This window comes from Tachyglossus aculeatus, chromosome 1 (genome assembly GCF_015852505.1).
Source record: "Tachyglossus aculeatus isolate mTacAcu1 chromosome 1, mTacAcu1.pri, whole genome shotgun sequence".
In the NCBI taxonomy this organism is placed as follows: Eukaryota; Metazoa; Chordata; class Mammalia; order Monotremata; family Tachyglossidae; genus Tachyglossus; species Tachyglossus aculeatus.
The window spans coordinates 6,563,755-6,581,151 of NC_052066.1; the positions used below are offsets into that span (position 1 = coordinate 6,563,755).

At 48.9% G+C, this 17,397-nt stretch overlaps 1 protein-coding gene across 2 annotated transcripts in view; it reads right to left on the reverse strand.

The window, feature by feature from the left end:
* Positions 1–17,397, reverse strand: part of SLC35F5 (solute carrier family 35 member F5) — an 88,782-nt gene that overhangs the window by 55,781 nt on the left and 15,604 nt on the right. For both annotated transcript variants that reach the window (XM_038744463.1, XM_038744462.1), the window contains exons 3-4: positions 15,523–15,585; positions 9,267–9,348 (exon numbers count right to left, since the gene is read on the reverse strand). In XM_038744463.1, the coding sequence (XP_038600391.1) occupies positions 9,267–9,348; positions 15,523–15,585 (145 nt within the window). The remainder of the gene's footprint in view (positions 1–9,266; positions 9,349–15,522; positions 15,586–17,397) is intronic.

The window sequence follows — 17,397 nt, forward strand, 5'->3', positions numbered from 1 at the left end:
CTAGTGGTTAGAGCCCGGGCCTGGAAATCAGAAGGACCTGGGTTCTAATTCTGGCTCTACCACTTGTCTGCTGTGGGACCTTGGGCCAGTCACTTCACTTCTCCGGGCCTCAGTTCCCTCATCTGGTTGTGGGACGGGGACTGTGTTCAACCTGATTGGCTTGTATCCACGCCAGCGCTTACAACAGTGCCTGGCACATAGTAAGCGCTTTGCTCCGGCGCTTAGAACAGTGCTTTGCACATAGTAAGTGCTTAACAAATACCACCATTATTAACAAATACCATTATCATTACTATTAATAAGCAAATCAAGTTGCTTATTAAGAAAGCCCTCCTTTCACCCACAGTCAAGAAAATTCCCAAACGGACCAGGCTCGGTTTTCCCGCTCCAGATAAGGCTATTTCCCAGAAGCGGTGTGACCTAATGGTTAGAGCCCGGGCCTGGAAATCAGAAGGACCTGGGTTCTAATCCTGGCTCTACCACTTGTCTGCTGTGGGACCTTGGGCCAGTCACTTCACTTCTCCGGGCCTCAGTTCCCTCATCTGGAAAATGGAGATGAAGACTGTGAGCCCCTTGTGGGACAGGGACTGTGTCTGACCCGATTAGCTTGTTTCTACATCAGTGCTTAACAAATGCCACGATTATTATCATTTTTAGGACTGGCCCGGGAGTCAGAAGGACCTGGATTCTAATCCTGCCTCCGCCACCTGTCTGCTGAGTGACCTAGGGTGAGTCACTTCACTTCTCTCTGCCTCAGTTCCCTCCTCTGCTACTGATGTCTGTCTTCTTGGTTTGTTCTGTTTTGTTGTCAGTCTGTCTCCCCCCTTCTATCAATCAATCCATCGTATTTATTGAGCGCTTACTGTGTGCAGAGCACTGTACTAAGCGCTTGGGAAGTACAAGTTGGCAACATAACAACAACATTGGCAACATTCTAGACTGTGAGCCCATTGTTGGGTAGGGACTGTCTCTATCTGTTGCTGAACTGTCCTTTCCAAGCGCTTAGTCCAGTGCTCTGCACACAGTAAGCGCTCAATAAATATGATTGAATGAATTAATGAATGGAAAATGGAGACTGTGAGCCCCATCCCCCACCGCCCTACCTCCTTCCCCTCCCCACAGCAGTTGTATATATATTTGTACAGATTTATTACTCTATTTATTTTACTTGTACATATTTACTATTCTATTTATTTTGTTAATGATGTGCATCTAGCTTTAATTCTATTTGTTCTGATAATAATAATAATAATAATGGTATTTATTAAGCGCTTACTATGTGCAAAGCACTGTTCTAAGCGCTGGATGACTATGACACCTGTCTACTTGTTTTGTTTTGTTGTCTGTCTCCCCTTTCTAGACTGTGAGCCCATTGCTGGGTAGGGACCGTCTCTATATGCTGCCGACTTGTACTTTCCAAGCGCTTAGTCCAGTGCTCTGGACACAGTAAGCGCTCAATAAATACGACTGAATGAATGAATGACAGGGACTGTGTCTGACTTGATTATCTTATACTTTCCCCAGTGCTTAGTACAGTGACTGGTACATAATAAGCACTTAACAAATTATTTTTTTAAAAAAGAAAGTGATGTGATTCGCCCAACTCACACAGCAGACCAGTGGCGGAGCTGGGATTAGGACCCAAGTTCCGCGGCTCCCATGTCGGGGATATTTCCGTTAGGCCATGGTACTTCCCAATAATAATAATAATAATAATAATAATGGCATTTATTAAGCACTTATTATATGCAAAGCACTGTTCTAAGCGCTGGTGAGGTTACAAGGTGATCAGGTTGTCCCCCGTGGGGCTCACAGTCAATCCCCATTTTACAGATGAGGTAACTAAGGCACAGAGAAGTTAAGTGACTTGCCCAAGGTCACACAGCTGACAATTAGTGGAGCCGGGATTTGAACCCATGACCTCTGACTACAAAAACCCGGGCTCATTCCACTGAGCCACGCCGCTTGTCTAATAATAATAATGATGACATTTATTAAGTGCTTACTATGTGCAAAGCGCTGTTCTAAGCACTGGGGAGGTTACAAGGTGATCAGGTTGTCCAACGGGGGGCTCACAGTCTTCATCCCCATTTTACAGATGACGTAACTGAGGCAGAGAGAAGTAAAGTGACTTGCCCAAAATCACACAGCTAATTGGCAGAGTCAGGATTTGAACCCATGGCCTCTGACTCCAAAGCCCGTGCTCTTTCCACTGAGCCACGCTGCTTCTCTATTTAGAGAAGTCCGATCTCACCCGGATGAGAGGAAACTGGAGCATCTAATTTACCCAATTCGCTTTATTTATATGAAAAATGCAATTTTAACCTGAAATGCGTAGACTTTGGTGTTTGGAAGGCGAGGAGAGGTTTCTCAGGGACCACGAAACCTTCCCCTGCCTCCTCTCAGGGATGGGGACAGTTTCACCAGTTTCTTTTAATCAATCAATCAATCAATCGTATTTATTGAGCGTTTACTATGTGCAGAGTACAGTCTTTTAGACTGTGAGCCCACTGTTGGGTAGGGACTGTCTCTATATGTGGCCAACTTGTACTTCCCAAGCGCTCAGTACAGTGCTCTGCACACAGTAAGTGCTCAATAAATACGATTGATTGATTTCACCTGCCTCCTCTCAGGGACTATGGAAGTTACACTTGTCTTCTCTCAGGGACCACGAGAGCTTCCCTCGACTCCTCTCATTCATTCATTCATATTTATTGAGCGCTTACTGTGTGCAGAGCACTGTACTAAGCACTTGAGAAGTACAGAGGGCTTCCCCTGCTTCCCATCAGTGACCGGGAGAGCTTCACCTGTCTCCTCTCGGGGCCCAGGAGAGTGCTTTTCCCGACTCCTCTCAGGGATGAGGACAGCTTCCCCTGACTCCTCTCATCGATAAGGAGAGCTTCACCTACCTCTACTAATGGACCAAGAGAATGTCACCTGCCTCCTCTCAGGGACCAGGAACACTTCAACTAACTCCTCTCAGGGACAAGGAGAGCTTCCTCCTCTCAGGGCCTACGGAAGCATCATTTGTCTTCTCTCAGAGACCACGAGAGCTTCTCTCAACTCCTCTCATGAACCAAGAGAGCTTCCCCTGCTTCCCATCAGTGACCAGGAGATCTTCACCTGTCTCCTCTCAGGGCCCAGGAGAGAGATCTTCCCCTGACTTCCCTCAGGGATGAGGACATCTTCCCCTGACTCCTCTCAGGGTCCAGGAGAGCTTCATCTACCTCCACTCAGGGACCAAGAGAGTGTCACCTACCTCCTCTCAGGGACCAGGAACACTTCCCACTGTTGGGTAGGGACTGTCTCTATATGTTGCCAACTTGTACTTCCCAAGCGCTTAGTACAGTGCTCTGCACAGTGAGCACTCAATAAATACGATTGATTGATTGACAAGGAGAACTTCACCTGTCTCCTCTCAGGGTCCTGGAGAGAGAGCTTCCCCTGCCTCCTCTCAGGGATGGCGACAGTTTCACCTGCCTCCTTTCAGGGACTATGGAAGCTTCAGTTGTCTTCTCTCAGGGACCACGAAAGCTTCCCTCGACTCCTCTCATGAACTAAGAGGGCTTCCCCTGCTTCCCATCAGTGACCAGGAGAACTTCACCTGTCTCCTCTCAGGGCCCAGGAGAGCGCTCTTCCCAAATCCTCTCAGGGATGAGGACAACTTCTTCCGACTCCTCTCAGGGTCCAAGAGAGCTTCACCTACCTCTACTCATGGACCAAGAGAGTGTCACCTGCCTCCTCGCAGGGACCAGGAAAGCTTCAACTAACTCCTCTCAGGGACCAGAAGAGCTTCACCTCCTCCTCTCAGGGTCCAGAAGAACTTCACCTACCTCCTCTTTGGGACAAAAAGAGCCTCACCTGATTCCTTGAAGGAACCAAGAGAGAAATTTTCACTTGCCTCCTCTCAAAGACCTCAAGAGCTTCACAAAACTTCTCTCAGGGATGAAGAGAGCTTCACCTGCCTCCTCTTAGGAGCCAGGAGGGCATCACCTGACTCTTCTCAGGGTCCAAGAGAACTTTATCTGCCTCCTCTCTAGGACCAGGAGAGTTTCACCTGATTCCTCTCAGGGACCAGGGGAGATTCACCTGCCTCCTCTCAAGGACCAGGAGAACTTCACCTGCCTCCCCGAAGGGACCAAGAGAGAAGGTCTTAGCTGACTCCTCTCAGGATCCAAGAGAGCTTCACCTGCCTCCTCTCAGGGACCAAGAGAGCTTCACTTGCCTCCTCTCAAGGACCACAAGAGCTTCTCCTGAGTCCTCTCAGGAATGAAGAGAGCTTCATCACCTTCCTCTCAGGGATGAGGAAAGCTTCACCAGACTCCACTCAGAAACCAGGAGAGCTTCACCTGATTTCTCTCAAGGACCAAGAGAGCTTCCCCTGACTCCTCTCTGGGATCATGAAAGCTTCCCCTGCCTCTTCTCAGGGCCCATAAGAGCTCCCCCTGACTCCTCTCAGGGTCCAGGACAGCTTCACCTACCTCCACTCATGGGCCAAGAGAGTGTCACCTACCTCCTCTCAAGGACCAGAAACACTTCAACTGATTCCTCTCACAGACCAGGAGAGTTTCACCTGCCTCCTCTCAGGGTCCAGAAGAGTTTCACCTGATTCCTCTTTGGGACCAAAAAGAGCCTCACCTGATTCCTCTAAGAAACCAAGAGAGAAAGTTTCACCTGCCTCCTCTCAAGGACCACAAGAGCTTCCCCTGAATCCTTTCAGGGACCAGAAACACTTCAACTAATTCCTCTCAAGGACCAGGAGAGTTTCACCTGCCTCCTCTCAGGGTCCAGAAGAGTTTCACCTGCCTCCTCTTAGGGACAAAATGAGCCTCACCTGATTCCTCCAAGGAACCAAGAGAGAAAATTTCACCTGCCTCCTCTCAGGTACCAGGGGAGCTTCAACTGCCTCCTTTCTAGGACCAGGAGATCTTCACTTGATTCCTCTCAGGGAAAAAGAAAGCATCACCTGCCTCCTCTCAGGGACCAAGAAAGCCTCACCTGCCTCCTCTCAGGGTCCAGGAGAATGTCACTTGCCTCCTCTGAGGGACCACAAGAGCTTCCCCTGAATCCTCAGGGACGAGGAGAACTTCACAGGACTCCTCTCAGGAACCTGGGGAGTGTCACCTGATTTCTCTCAAGGAGCAAGAGAACCTCACCTGCCTCCTCTCAGGGACCAGGAGAGCTTCCCCTGATTCCTCTCAGGGATGAGGACAGAGAACTTCACTGGTCTCTTCTCAGGGACCAGGAGAGCTTCACTTGCCTCCTCGGAGTCCAGAAGAGTTTCACCTGCCTCCTCTTAGAGATTAAAAAGAGTCTCACCTGCCTCCTCTCAGGGGCCATGCAAGAAAGTTTCACCAGCCTCCTCTCAGGGATCAAGATAGTCTCACCTGACTCCTCTCAGGGATCAAGATAGTCTCACCTGACTCCTGTCAGGGACTAGGAGAGTTTCACTTGCCTCCTCTGAGGACCAAGAGAGCTTCACCTGACTCCTCTTGGGGACCACGAGAGTTTCCCCTGATTCCTCTCAGAGACGAGGGGAGCTTCACTTGCCTCCTTCTCAGAGTCCAGAAGAGTTTCACCTGCCTCCTCTTAGAAATTAAAAAGAGTCTCACCTGTCTCCTCTCAGGGACCATGCAAGAACATTTCACCTGCCTCCTCACAGGGATAATAATAATAATAATAAATGGCATTTATTAAGCACTTACTATGTGCAAAGCACTGTTCTAAGCACTGGGGAGGTAACAAGGTGATCAAGTTGTCCCACAGGGGGCTCGCAATCTTAATCCCCTATTTTACAGATGAGGTAACCGAGACACAGAGAAGTGAAGTGACTTGCCCAGTCACCTAGCTGACAATTGGTAGAGCGGGGATTTGAACCCATGACCTCTGACTCCAAAGCCTGGGCTCCTTCCACTGAGTCATGATGCTTCTCCGAAGCACTTACTATGTGCCAAGCACTGTTCTAAGCAATCGGGGGGATACAAGGCAATCAAGGTTGTCCCCCATAGGGCTCACAGTCGTCTTCATCTTCATTTTACAGATGAGGTAACTGAGGCACAGAGAAGTGAATTGACTTGCCCAAAGTCACCCAGCTGACAATTGGTAGAGCGGGGATTTGAACCCATGACCTCTGAATCCAAAGCCTGGGCTCCTTCCACTGAGTCATGAAGCTTCTCCGAAGCACTTACTATGTGCCAAGCACTGTTCTAAGCACTCGGGGGGATACAAGGCAATCAAGGTTGTCCCCCATAGGGCTTACAGTGGCTCAGTGGAAAGAGCCCGGGCTTTGGAGTCAGAGGTCGTGGGTTCAAATCCCAGCTCCACCAACTGTCAGCTGTGTGACTTTGGGCAAGTCACTTCACTTCTCTGGGCCCCAGTTACCTCATCTGTAAAATGGGGATGAAGATGTGAGCCCCCCCATGGGACAACCTGATCACCTTGTAACCTCCCCAGCGCTTAGAATGGTGCTCTGCACATAGTAAGCGCTTAACAAATACCATCATTATTATTATTATTATCTTCATTTTACAGATGAGGGAACTGAGGCCCAGAGAAGTTAAATGTCGTCCCCAAAGTCACACAGCTGACAAGTGGCAGAGTCGGAATTAGAACCCATGACCTCTGACTCCCAAGCCCGGGCTCTTTCCACTGAGCCATGCTAAGATGAGCTTCACCTGACTCCTCTCAGGGACAAGGAGAGTTTCACTTGCCTCCTCCGGGACCAAGAGAGCGTCCCCTGATTCCTCTCAGGGACCACAAGAGTTTCCTAATTTCCTCTCAAGGATCACAGTGCTCTGCACATAGTAAGCGCTCAATAAATACGATTGATGATGATGATCACAAGAATTTCCCCCAATTCCTCTCAGGGCCCAGAAGAAGTCCACCTGCCTCCTCTCAGGAACCGGGAATTCTCTCCTCTTTCCGCCCCTTTCTCCCTCCTGACTGCAGCACTTCTGCACTGGTTTCTCCCCCTCTAGAGAAGCAGTGTGGCTCAGTGGAAAGAGCCCAGGCTTGGGAGTCCGGGGTCATGGGTTCAAATCCTGACTCTGCCAATTGTCCGCTGTGTGACTTTGGGCGAGTCACTTCACTTCTCTGGGCCTCAGTTCCCTCATCTGGAAAATGGGGATGAAGACTGTGAGCCCCCCGTGGGACAACCTGATCGCCTTGTAACCTCCCCAGCGCTTAGAACAGTGCTTTGCACATAGTAAGCGCTTAACAAATGCCATCGCTATTATTATTATTAGTCTGTAAACTTGTTGTAGGCAGGGAACATGGCTACCAACCCTGTTGTATTTTCCACTCCCAGGCGCTCAGCCCAGTGCTCTGCACACAGTAGACTGCCAGCTTCCTGAGGGCAGGGATCATATCTCCCAATAATAATAATAATAATAATAATGGCATTTGCTAAGCGCTTACTTTGAGCAGAGCACTGTTCTAAGCGCTGGGGGGGGATACAAGGTGATCAAGTTGTCCCACGTGGGGCTCACAGTCTTAATCCCCATTTTACAGATAAGGTAACGGAGGCTCAGAGAAGTTAAGTGACCTGCCCAGGGTCACACAGCAGATGTGGCGGGGTCGGGATTCGAACCCATGACCTCTAATGCCAAAGCCCGGGCTCTTTCCACTGAGCCACGCTGCTTCTCTACTTCCCAACTCTATTGTTCTCTCCCAAGTGCTCAGCACAGTGCTCTGCACACAGTAGATAGCCAGCTTCCTGAGGGCAGGGATCATAGAGAAGCAGCCTGGCTCAGTGGAAAGAGCCCGGGCTTTGGAGTCATAGGTCATGGGTTCAAATCCTGGCTCTGCCAGTTGTCAATCAATCAATCAATCATATTTATTGAGCGCTTACTGTGTGCAGAGCACTGTACTAAGCGCTTGGGAAGTACAAGTTGTCAGCTGTGTGACTTTGGGCGAGTCACTTCACTTCTCTGGGCCTCAGTTCCCTCATCTGTAAAATGGGGATTAAAGCTGTGAGCCCCCCCGTGGGACAAACTGATCACCTTGTAACCCCCCCCAGTGCTCAGAACAGTGCTTTGCACATAGTAAGTGCTTAACAAATACCATCATTATTATTATTATTCCCTTGTAACATCCCCAGTGTTTAGAACGGTGCCTTGCATCATCAATCGTATTTATTGAGCGCTTACTGTGTGCAGAGCACTGTACTAAGCGCTTGGGAAGTACAAATTGGCAACATATAGAGACAGTCCCTACCCAACAGTGGGCTCATAGTAAGTGCTTAATAAATGCCATTACTATTATTATTATCTCCTAACTCTATCGTTCTCGCCCAACTGCTCAGCGCAGTGCTCTGCACACAGTCGACTGCCACCTCCCTGAGGGCAGGGATCGCATCTACTACCTCTAATTTCTTCTCCCCAGCGTTTACCCCAGTGCTCTGCACGCAGGAGACGGTCAGCTCCTTGAGGGCAGGGCCCGTGCTTTCTAAGGGCATCGTCTCCCCCCTGAGCTCAGTTGGGGGCGGGGGTCTGTGCGGGATTGGCATGGGGACGGATTTCCCAACTTGTACTTCCCAAGCGCTTAGTCCAGTGCTCAGCACACAGTAAGCACACACAGTAAGGCCTCCTCCAGGAGGCCTTCCCAGACTGAGCCCCTTCCTCCCTCTCCCCCTCACCCCCCTCTCCATCCCCCCCATCTTACCTCCTTCCCTTCCCCACAGCACCTGTATATATGTATATAAGTTTGTACATATTTATTACTCTATTTATTTATTTATTTTACTTGTACATATCTATTCTATTTATTTTATTTTGTTAGTATGTTTGGTTTTGTCCTCTGTCTCCCCCTTTTAGACTGTGAGCCCACTGCTGGGTAGGGACTGTCTCTATATGTTGCCAACTTGGACTTTCCAAGAGCTTAGTACAGTGCTCTGCACACAGTAAGCACTCAATAAATACGACTGATAATAATAATAATAATAATGATGGCATTTATTAAGCGCTTACTATGTGCAGAGCACTGTTCTAAGCGCTGGGGGGATACAAGGTGATCAAGTTGTCCCACGCGGGGCTCACAGTCTTAATCCCCATTTTACAGATGAGGGAACTGAGGCGCAGAGAAGTTAAGTGACTTGCCCGAGGTCACACAGCAGACACGTGGAGGAGTCGGGATTCGAACCCATGACCTCTGACTCCAAAGCCCGGGCTCTTTCCACTGAGCCACGCTGACTGATGATGATGATGAAGAATAAATACGATTGATGAGGATGATTTCCCCGGGAGCGGCCCTTTGGGCCGCGCACTCACTCGTTTCCGCGTCGCTCTGGGCCGCGTCGGGCTTCCCCCCCGGCAGGTCGTGAAATCTGACGGGGACGTAGAGGGGTTCGCTCTGGAAGGAAGGGGGTGCGTGCGGTTATACCTCCCGGGAGCCCCCCGCCGGACCCCCTCTTTTCCTCCCTTCAAAGCCCTACTGAGAGCTCACCTCCTCCAGGAGGCCTTCCCACACTCAGCCCCCTCCATCCTCTCCCCATCCCCCCCCGCCTTACCTCCTTCCCCTCCCCACAGCCCCTGTATAGATGTATATATGTTTGTACGGATTTATTACTCTATTATATTTGTACGTATTTATTCTATTTATTTTATTTTGTTAATATATTTTGTTTTGTTGTCTGTCTCCCCCTTTTAGACTGTATATATATATATATATATATATATATATGTATGTATATATGTTTGTACATATTTGTTACTCTATTTATTTTACTTGTACATATCTATTCTATTTATTTTATTTTGTTAATATGTTTGGTTTTGTTGTCTCCCCCTTTTAGACTGTATATATATATATATGTTTGTACTTGTTACTCTATTTTACTTGTATATATCTATTCTATTTATTTTATTTTGTTAATATGTTTTGTTTTGTTGTCTCCCCCCTTTTAGACTGTATATATGTTTGTACATATTTGTTACTCTATTTATTTATTTTACTTGTACATATCTCTTCTATTTATTTTATTTTGTTAGTATGTTTGGTTTTGTTCTCTGTCTGCCCCTTTTAGACTGTGAGCCCACTGTTGGGTAGGGACTGTCTCTATATGTTGCCAACTTGGACTTCCCAAGCGCTTAGTCCAGTGCTCTGCACACAGTAAGCGCTCAATAAATACGATTGATGATGTCTCCCCCTTCTAGACTGTGAGCCCGCTGTTGGGTAGGGACCGTCTCTAGATCAATCAATCGCATTTATTGAGTGCTTACTGTGTGCAGAGCACTGTGCTAAGTGCTTGGGAAGTTCAAGTTGGCAACATATAGAGACAGTCCCTACCCAACACTTCCCAAGTGCTTAGTACAGTGCTCTGCACATAGTTTGTGCTCCTACTCCATCTTAATGAGAAGCATTATTGAGAGGCCATCCCCCCCATCTCACCTCCATCCCCCCCATCTCACCTCCTTCCCTTCCCCACAGCACCTGTATATAGGTATATATGTTTGTACAGATTTATTACTCTATTTATTTTACCTGTACATATCTATTCTATTTATTTTATTTTGTTAGTACGTTTGGTTTTGTTCTCTGTCTCCCCCTTTTAGACTGTGAGCCCACTGCTGGGTAGGGACTGTCTCTATATGTTACCAACTTGTACTTCCCAAGCGCTTAGTACAGTGCTCTGCACACAGTAAGCGCTCAATAAATATGATTGATGATGATGAGAGGCCTTCCCACACTGAGCCCCCTCCTTCCTCTCCCCCTCCCCTCCGCCTTACCTCCTTCCCCTCCCCACAGCACCTGTATATATGTATATATGTTTGTACAAATTTATTACTCTATTTATTTTATTTGTACATATTTATTCTATTTATTTTATTTTGCTACTATGTTTTGTTTTGTTCTCTGTTTCCCCCTTCTAGACTGTCTCCCCCTCTCCCATTCCCCATCCCCCCCGCCTTACCACCTTCCCCTCCGCACAGCACCTGTATATATGTTTGTACATATTTATTACTCTATTTCATTTGTACACTTATTCCATTTATTTTATTTTGCTAATATGTTTGGTTTTGTTCTCTGTCTCCCCCTTTTAGACTGTGAGCCCGCCGTTGGGTAGGGACCGTCTCTAGATGTTGCCAGCTTGTACTTCCCAAGCGCTTAGTACAGTGCCCTGCACACAGTTTGTGCTCCTACTCCATCCTAATGAGAAGCATTATTGAGAGGCCTAATGAGAGGCCTTCCCACACTCAGCCCCCTCAATCAATCAATCAATCGTATTTATTGAGCGCTTACTGTGTGCAGAGCACTGGACTAAGCGCTTGGGAAGTACAAGTTGGCAACATATAGAGACAGTCCCTACCCAACAGTGGGCTCACCCCGCCTTACCTCCTTCCCCCCCCCCACAGCACCTGTATATATGTATATATGTTTGTACGGATTTATTACTCTATTTATTTTATTTGTACATATTTATTCTATTTATTTTATTTTGTTAATATGTTTTGTTTTGTCGTCTGTCTCCCCCTTCTAGACTGTGAGCCCGCTGTTGGGTAGGGACCGTCTCTATATGTTGCCAACTTGGACCTCCCAGGCACTTAGTACAGTGCTCTGCACACAGTAAGCGCTCAATAAATATGACTGAATGAATGAATGAACATGATCAGAGAAGCAGCGTGGCTCAGTGGAAAGAGCCCGGGCTTTGGAGTCAGAGGTCATGGGTTCAAATCCTGCGCCGCCAATTGTCAGCTGTGGGACTGTGGGCAAGTCACTTCACTTTTTTGGGCCTCAGTTCCCTCATCTGGAAAATGGGGATTAAGATTGTGAGCCCCCCGGGGGACAACCTGATCACCTTGTATCCCCACAGCGCTTAGAACAGTGCTTTGCACATAGTAAGTGCTTAACAAATACCATCATTATTATTATTATTATTAGCTTGTATTACAGAATCAATAAATGTGGTATTTGGTAAGCACCTACCATGTGCCAGGGACTGTTCTAAGCACTGGCGTAGATGCACCTAATTAGGCTGGACACAGTCCACGTCCCTCATGGACATGTCAGCTGTGTGACTTTGGACAAGTCACTTAACTTCTCTGTGCCTCAGTTCCCTCATCTGGAAAATGGGAATGAAGACTGTGAGCCCCCCGCGGGACAACCTGATCACCTTGTAACCTCCCCAGCGCTTAGAACAGTGCTCTTCACATAGTAAGTGCTTAACAAGTACCAGCATTATTATTATTATTATTCTCTGGGCCTCAGTTCCCTCATCTGTAAAATGGGGATGAGGATTGTGAGCCCCCCGTGGGACAACCTGATCACCTTGTAACCTCCCCAGTGCTTAGAACAGTGCTCTGCACATAGTAAGTGCTTAACAAGTACCAGCATTATTATTATTATTATTCTCTGGGCCTCAGTTCCCTCATCTGTAAAATGGGGATGAGGACTGTGAGCCCCCCGTGGGACAACCTGATCACCTTGTAACCTCCCCAGTGCTTAGAACAGTGCTCTGCACATAGTAAGTGCTTAACAAGTACCAGCATTATTATTATTATTATTCTCTGTGCCTCAGTTCCCTCATCTGTAAAATGGAGATGAAGACTGTGAGCCCCCCGTGGGACAACCTGATCACCCTGTAACCTCCCCAGCGCTTAGAACAGTGCTTTGCACATAGTAAGCGCTTAATACATGCCATCATCATCATCATCATCATCATCATGGTATATGTTGAGCACCTACTAGGTAGCAGGCACTGTACTGAGCGCTGAGGTAGCTACAAAAACAGTGTGGCTCAGCGGCAAGAGCCCAGGCTTGGGAGTCAGAGGTCATGGGTTCGAATCCCAGCTCCGCCACTTGTCTGCTGTGTGACTTTGGGCAAGTCACTTCACTTCTCTGAGCCTCAGTTCCCTCATCTGGAAAATGGGGATGAAGACTGGGAGCCCCCTGGGGGACAACCCGATCACCTTGCATCCCCCCAGCGCTTAGAACAGTGCTTGGCGCATAGTAAGCGCTTAATAAATGCCATCATTATAATTATTATTATTACAAACAAATCGGGTTGGACACAGTCCCCGTCCCCTGTGGGGCTCACAGTCTCCATCCCCATTTTGCAGATGAGGGAACTGAGGCCCAGAGAAGCTCAGTGACCTGCCCAAGGTCACCCAGCAGACAAGGGGCAGAGCCGGGATTAGACCCCACATCATTCATTCATTCAATCGCATTTATTGAGCGCTTCCTGTGTGCAGAGCACTGTACTATAGCACTGCAGGAGAAGTAGCGTGTCTCAGTGGAAAGAGCCCGGGCTTTGGAGTCAGAGGTCATGGGTTCAAATCCCGGCTCCGCCACTTGTCAGCTGTGGGACTTTGGGCAAGTCGCTTCACTTCTCTGGGCCTCAGTTCCCTCATCTGCAAAATGGGGATGAAGACTGTGAGCCCCCCGTGGGACAACCTGATCACCGTGTAACCTCCCCAGCGCTTAGAACAGTGCTTTGCACATAGTAAGTGCTTAATAAATGCCATTATTATTATTATTACTATTACTATGCGCTTGAGCTCTTTCCGCTAAGCCCCGCTGCTTCTTGTCTCTCCCCCGGCGCTTAGTACAGTGCCTGCCCCCTAGTAGACCCTTAACTGATAGCGCCAAAAAGACGGCATTTCACCCCAAAGTGCCTTGCTTGAGGAGCAGCACGGCAGCGTGGTTTAGTGGAAAGAGGCCGGGCTTGGGAGTCAGAGGTCGTGGGTTCGAATCCCGGCTCTGCCACTTCTCTGCTGTGTGACCTTGGGCAAGTCACCTCTCTGGGCCTCAGTGACCTCATCTGGAAAATGGGGATGAGGACTGTGAGCTCCCCGTGGGACAACCTGATTACTTTGTATCTCCCCGAGGGCTTAGAACAGTGCTTGGCACATAGTAAGTGCTTAACAAATACCATCATCATCAGCGCTTAGAACAGTGCTTCGCACATAGTAAGCGCTTAACAAATGCCATTATTATTATTATTATTATTATTATTATTATTATTGTTGTTGTTATTATTATTATTATGGATCCCGGGCCCGGGAGTCGGACAGAACCGGTTTCTCATTCCGCTGTGTGACCTTGGACGGGTCACTTCACTTCTCTGGGCCTCGGTTTCCTCGTCTGTCGAACGAGGATTAACGAGGATTAACGGTCTACATGCAAACCGCATGTAGACGGACCCACTGACCCTGTATCTCCCCCCGCCCGGCGCTCAGAGCAGTGCCGGGCACACGGTGAGCGCTTCACGAATCATCATCATCATCATCAATCGTATTTATTGAGCGCTTACTGTGTGCAGAGCACTGTACTAAGCGCTTGGGAAGTCCAAGTTGGCAACATATAGAGACGGTCCCTACCCAACAGTGGGCTCACAGTCTAGAAGGGGGAGAGTACCATCGCCATCATCATCGTGTCCCCCGCTTCCCCGACTGTGGCTTTTCCCTTCATTCCTTCATTCAGTCGCATTTATTGTGGAAAGAGCCCGGGCTTTGGAGCCAGAGGTCATGGGTTCAAATCCCGGCTCCGCCACTTATCAGCTGTGTGACTTTGGGCAAGTCACTTCACTTCTCTGGGCCTCAGTTCCCTCATCTGTAAAATGGGGTTTCAGACTGTGAGCCCCACGTGGGACAACCTGATCACCTTGTATCCCCCCAGCGCTTCGAACAGCGCTTTGCACTTAGTAAGCGCTTAACAAATACCATCATTATTATAATTATGTATTGAGCGCTTCCTGTGTGCAGAGCGCTGGACTAAGCGCTTGGGAAATACAAATCGGCAACATCTAGAGACGGTCCCTACCCAACAATGGGCTCAAAGTCTAGAAGGGGGAGAAAGACAACAAAACAAAACAAGTAGACGGGTGTCAATACCAGCAGCGTGGCTCAGTGGAAAGAGCCCGGGCTTTGGAGTCGGAGGTCATGGGTTCAAATCCCGGCTCAGCCAATTGCCAGCTGTGCGACTTCGGGCAAGTCACTTCACTTCTCTGGGCCTCAGTTCCCTCATCTGGAAAACGGGGATTCAGACTGTGAGCCCCACGTGGGACAACCTGATCACCTTGTATCCCCCCAGCGCTTCGAACAGCGCTTTGCACTTAGTAAGCGCTTAACAAATACCATCATTATTATAATTATGTATTGAGCGCTTCCTGTGTGCAGAGCGCTGGACTAAGCGCTTGGGAAATACAAATCGGCAACAGATAGAGACGGTCCCTACCCAACAATGGGCTCAAAGTCTAGAAGGGGGAGAAAGACAACAAAACAAAACAAGTAGACGGGTGTCAATACCAGCAGTGTGGCTCAGTGGAAAGAGCCCGGGCTTTGGAGTCGGAGGTCATGGGTTCAAATCCCGGCTCAGCCAATTGCCAGCTGTGCGACTTCGGGCAAGTCACTTCACTTCTCTGGGCCTCAACTGCCTCATCTGTAAAATGGGGATGAAGACCGCGAGCCCCCCACGGGACAACCTCATCACCTTGTAACCTCCCCAGCGCTTAGAACAGTGCTTGGCACATAATAAGCGCTTAATAAATGCCGTCATTATTTATTATTATTGACATGGCTGACTTACCAGGGAGCCGTCAGTCGCGCTCTCTCCATTGCAGGTGGCAAAGTAGCCCTCGGCATCTGTGAACTGAACGGGGGAATGGATCCGTCACGTTGGTGCCCACTCATTCATTCAATTGTACTTATTGAGCGCTTACAGTGTGCAGAGCACTGTACTAAGCGTTTGGAAAGTACAATTTGGCAATAAATAATAACAATGATAATAATAATAATAATAATGGCATTTATTAAGCGCTTACTATGTGCAGAGCACTGTTCCAAGTGCTGGGGAGGTTACAAGGTGATCAGGTTGTCCCACAGGGGGCTCACAGTCTTAATCCCCATTTTACAGATGAGGCAACTGAGGCACACAGAGAAGTTAAGTGAGTTGCCCAAAGTCACACAGCTGACAGTTGGCGGAGCCAGGATTTGAACCCATGACCTCTGACTCCAAAGCCCGGGCTCTTTCCACTGAGCCACGCTGCCTCTCTAATCCCTGCCCACAGCAGGCTCACAGTCTAGAACAGAAGCAGCGTGGCTCAGTGGAAAGAGCCCGGGCTTTGGAGTCAGAGGCCATGGGTTCAAATCCCGGCTCTGCCAATTCTCAGCTGTGTGACTTTGGGCAAGTCACTGCACTTCTCTGGGCCTCAGTTCCCTCATCTGTCAAATGGGGATGAAGACTGGGAGCCCCCCGTGGGACAGCGTGATCACCTTGTAACCTCCCCGGCGCTTAGAACGGTGCTTGGCACATAGTAAGCGCTTAATAAATGCTATCATTATTATTATTATTATTAGAAGGGGAGAGACAGACATCAAAACAAGTAAACAGGCATGGATGTAAATAGAATTATAGATACGTACAAATCTACACAAGTGCTGTGGGGCGGGGAGAGGGGTAGAGAAGAGGGAGGGAGTTGAGGTGATAGATGGGAGAGGGAGCTGAGGAAAAGGGGGGCTCAGTGTGGGAAGGCCTCCTGGAGGAGGTGAGCGCTCAGTAGGGCTTTGAAGGGAGGAAGAGAGCGAGCTTGGCAGATGTGCGGAGGGATTGGGGGCATTCCGGGACAGGGGGAGGACGTGGGCCAGGGGTTCCTCTCCATCCCAACTGCTACCCTGCTCGTTCAAGCTCTCATCCTATCCCGTCTGGACTACTGCATCAGCCTCCTCTCCGATCTCCCATCCTCGTGTCTCTCCCCACTTCAATCCAGACTTCACGCCGCTGCCCGGATCGTCTTTGTCCAGAAACGCCCTAGGCATGTTACTCCCCTCCTCAAAAATCTCCAGTGGCTGCCAGTCAGCCTACGCATCAGGCAGAAACTCCTCCCCCTGGGCTTCCAGGCTGTCCATCCATCCATCCATCCATCCCCTGGCCCCCTCCTCCCTCACCTCCCTTCTGTCCTTCCCCATCCCAGCCCGCACCCTCCGCTCCTCCGCCGCTAATCTCCTCACCGTTAGGCCTCGTTCTCACCTGTTCCACCATCGACCCCCGGCCCCCGTCCTCCCCCGGGCCTGGAATGCCCCCAATCCCTCTGCACATCCACCAAGCTCGCTCTCTTCCTCCCTCCAAGGCCCTACAGAGAGCTCACCTCCTCCAGGAGGCCTTCCCAGACTGAGCCCCTTCCTTTCTCTCCCCCCTCGTCCCCCTCTCCGTCCCCCCGCATCTTACCTCCTTCCCTTCCCCACAGCACCTGTATATATGTATATGTTTGTACATATTTGTTACTCTATTTATTTATTTATTTATTTTACTTGTACATATTTATTCTATTTATTTTATTTTGTTAATATGTTTGGCTTTGTTCTCTGTCTCCCCCTTCTAGACTGTGGGCCCACTATTGGGTAGGGACTGTCTCTATGTGTTGCAGACTTGTACTTCCCAATCGCTTAGTACAGTGCTCTGCAC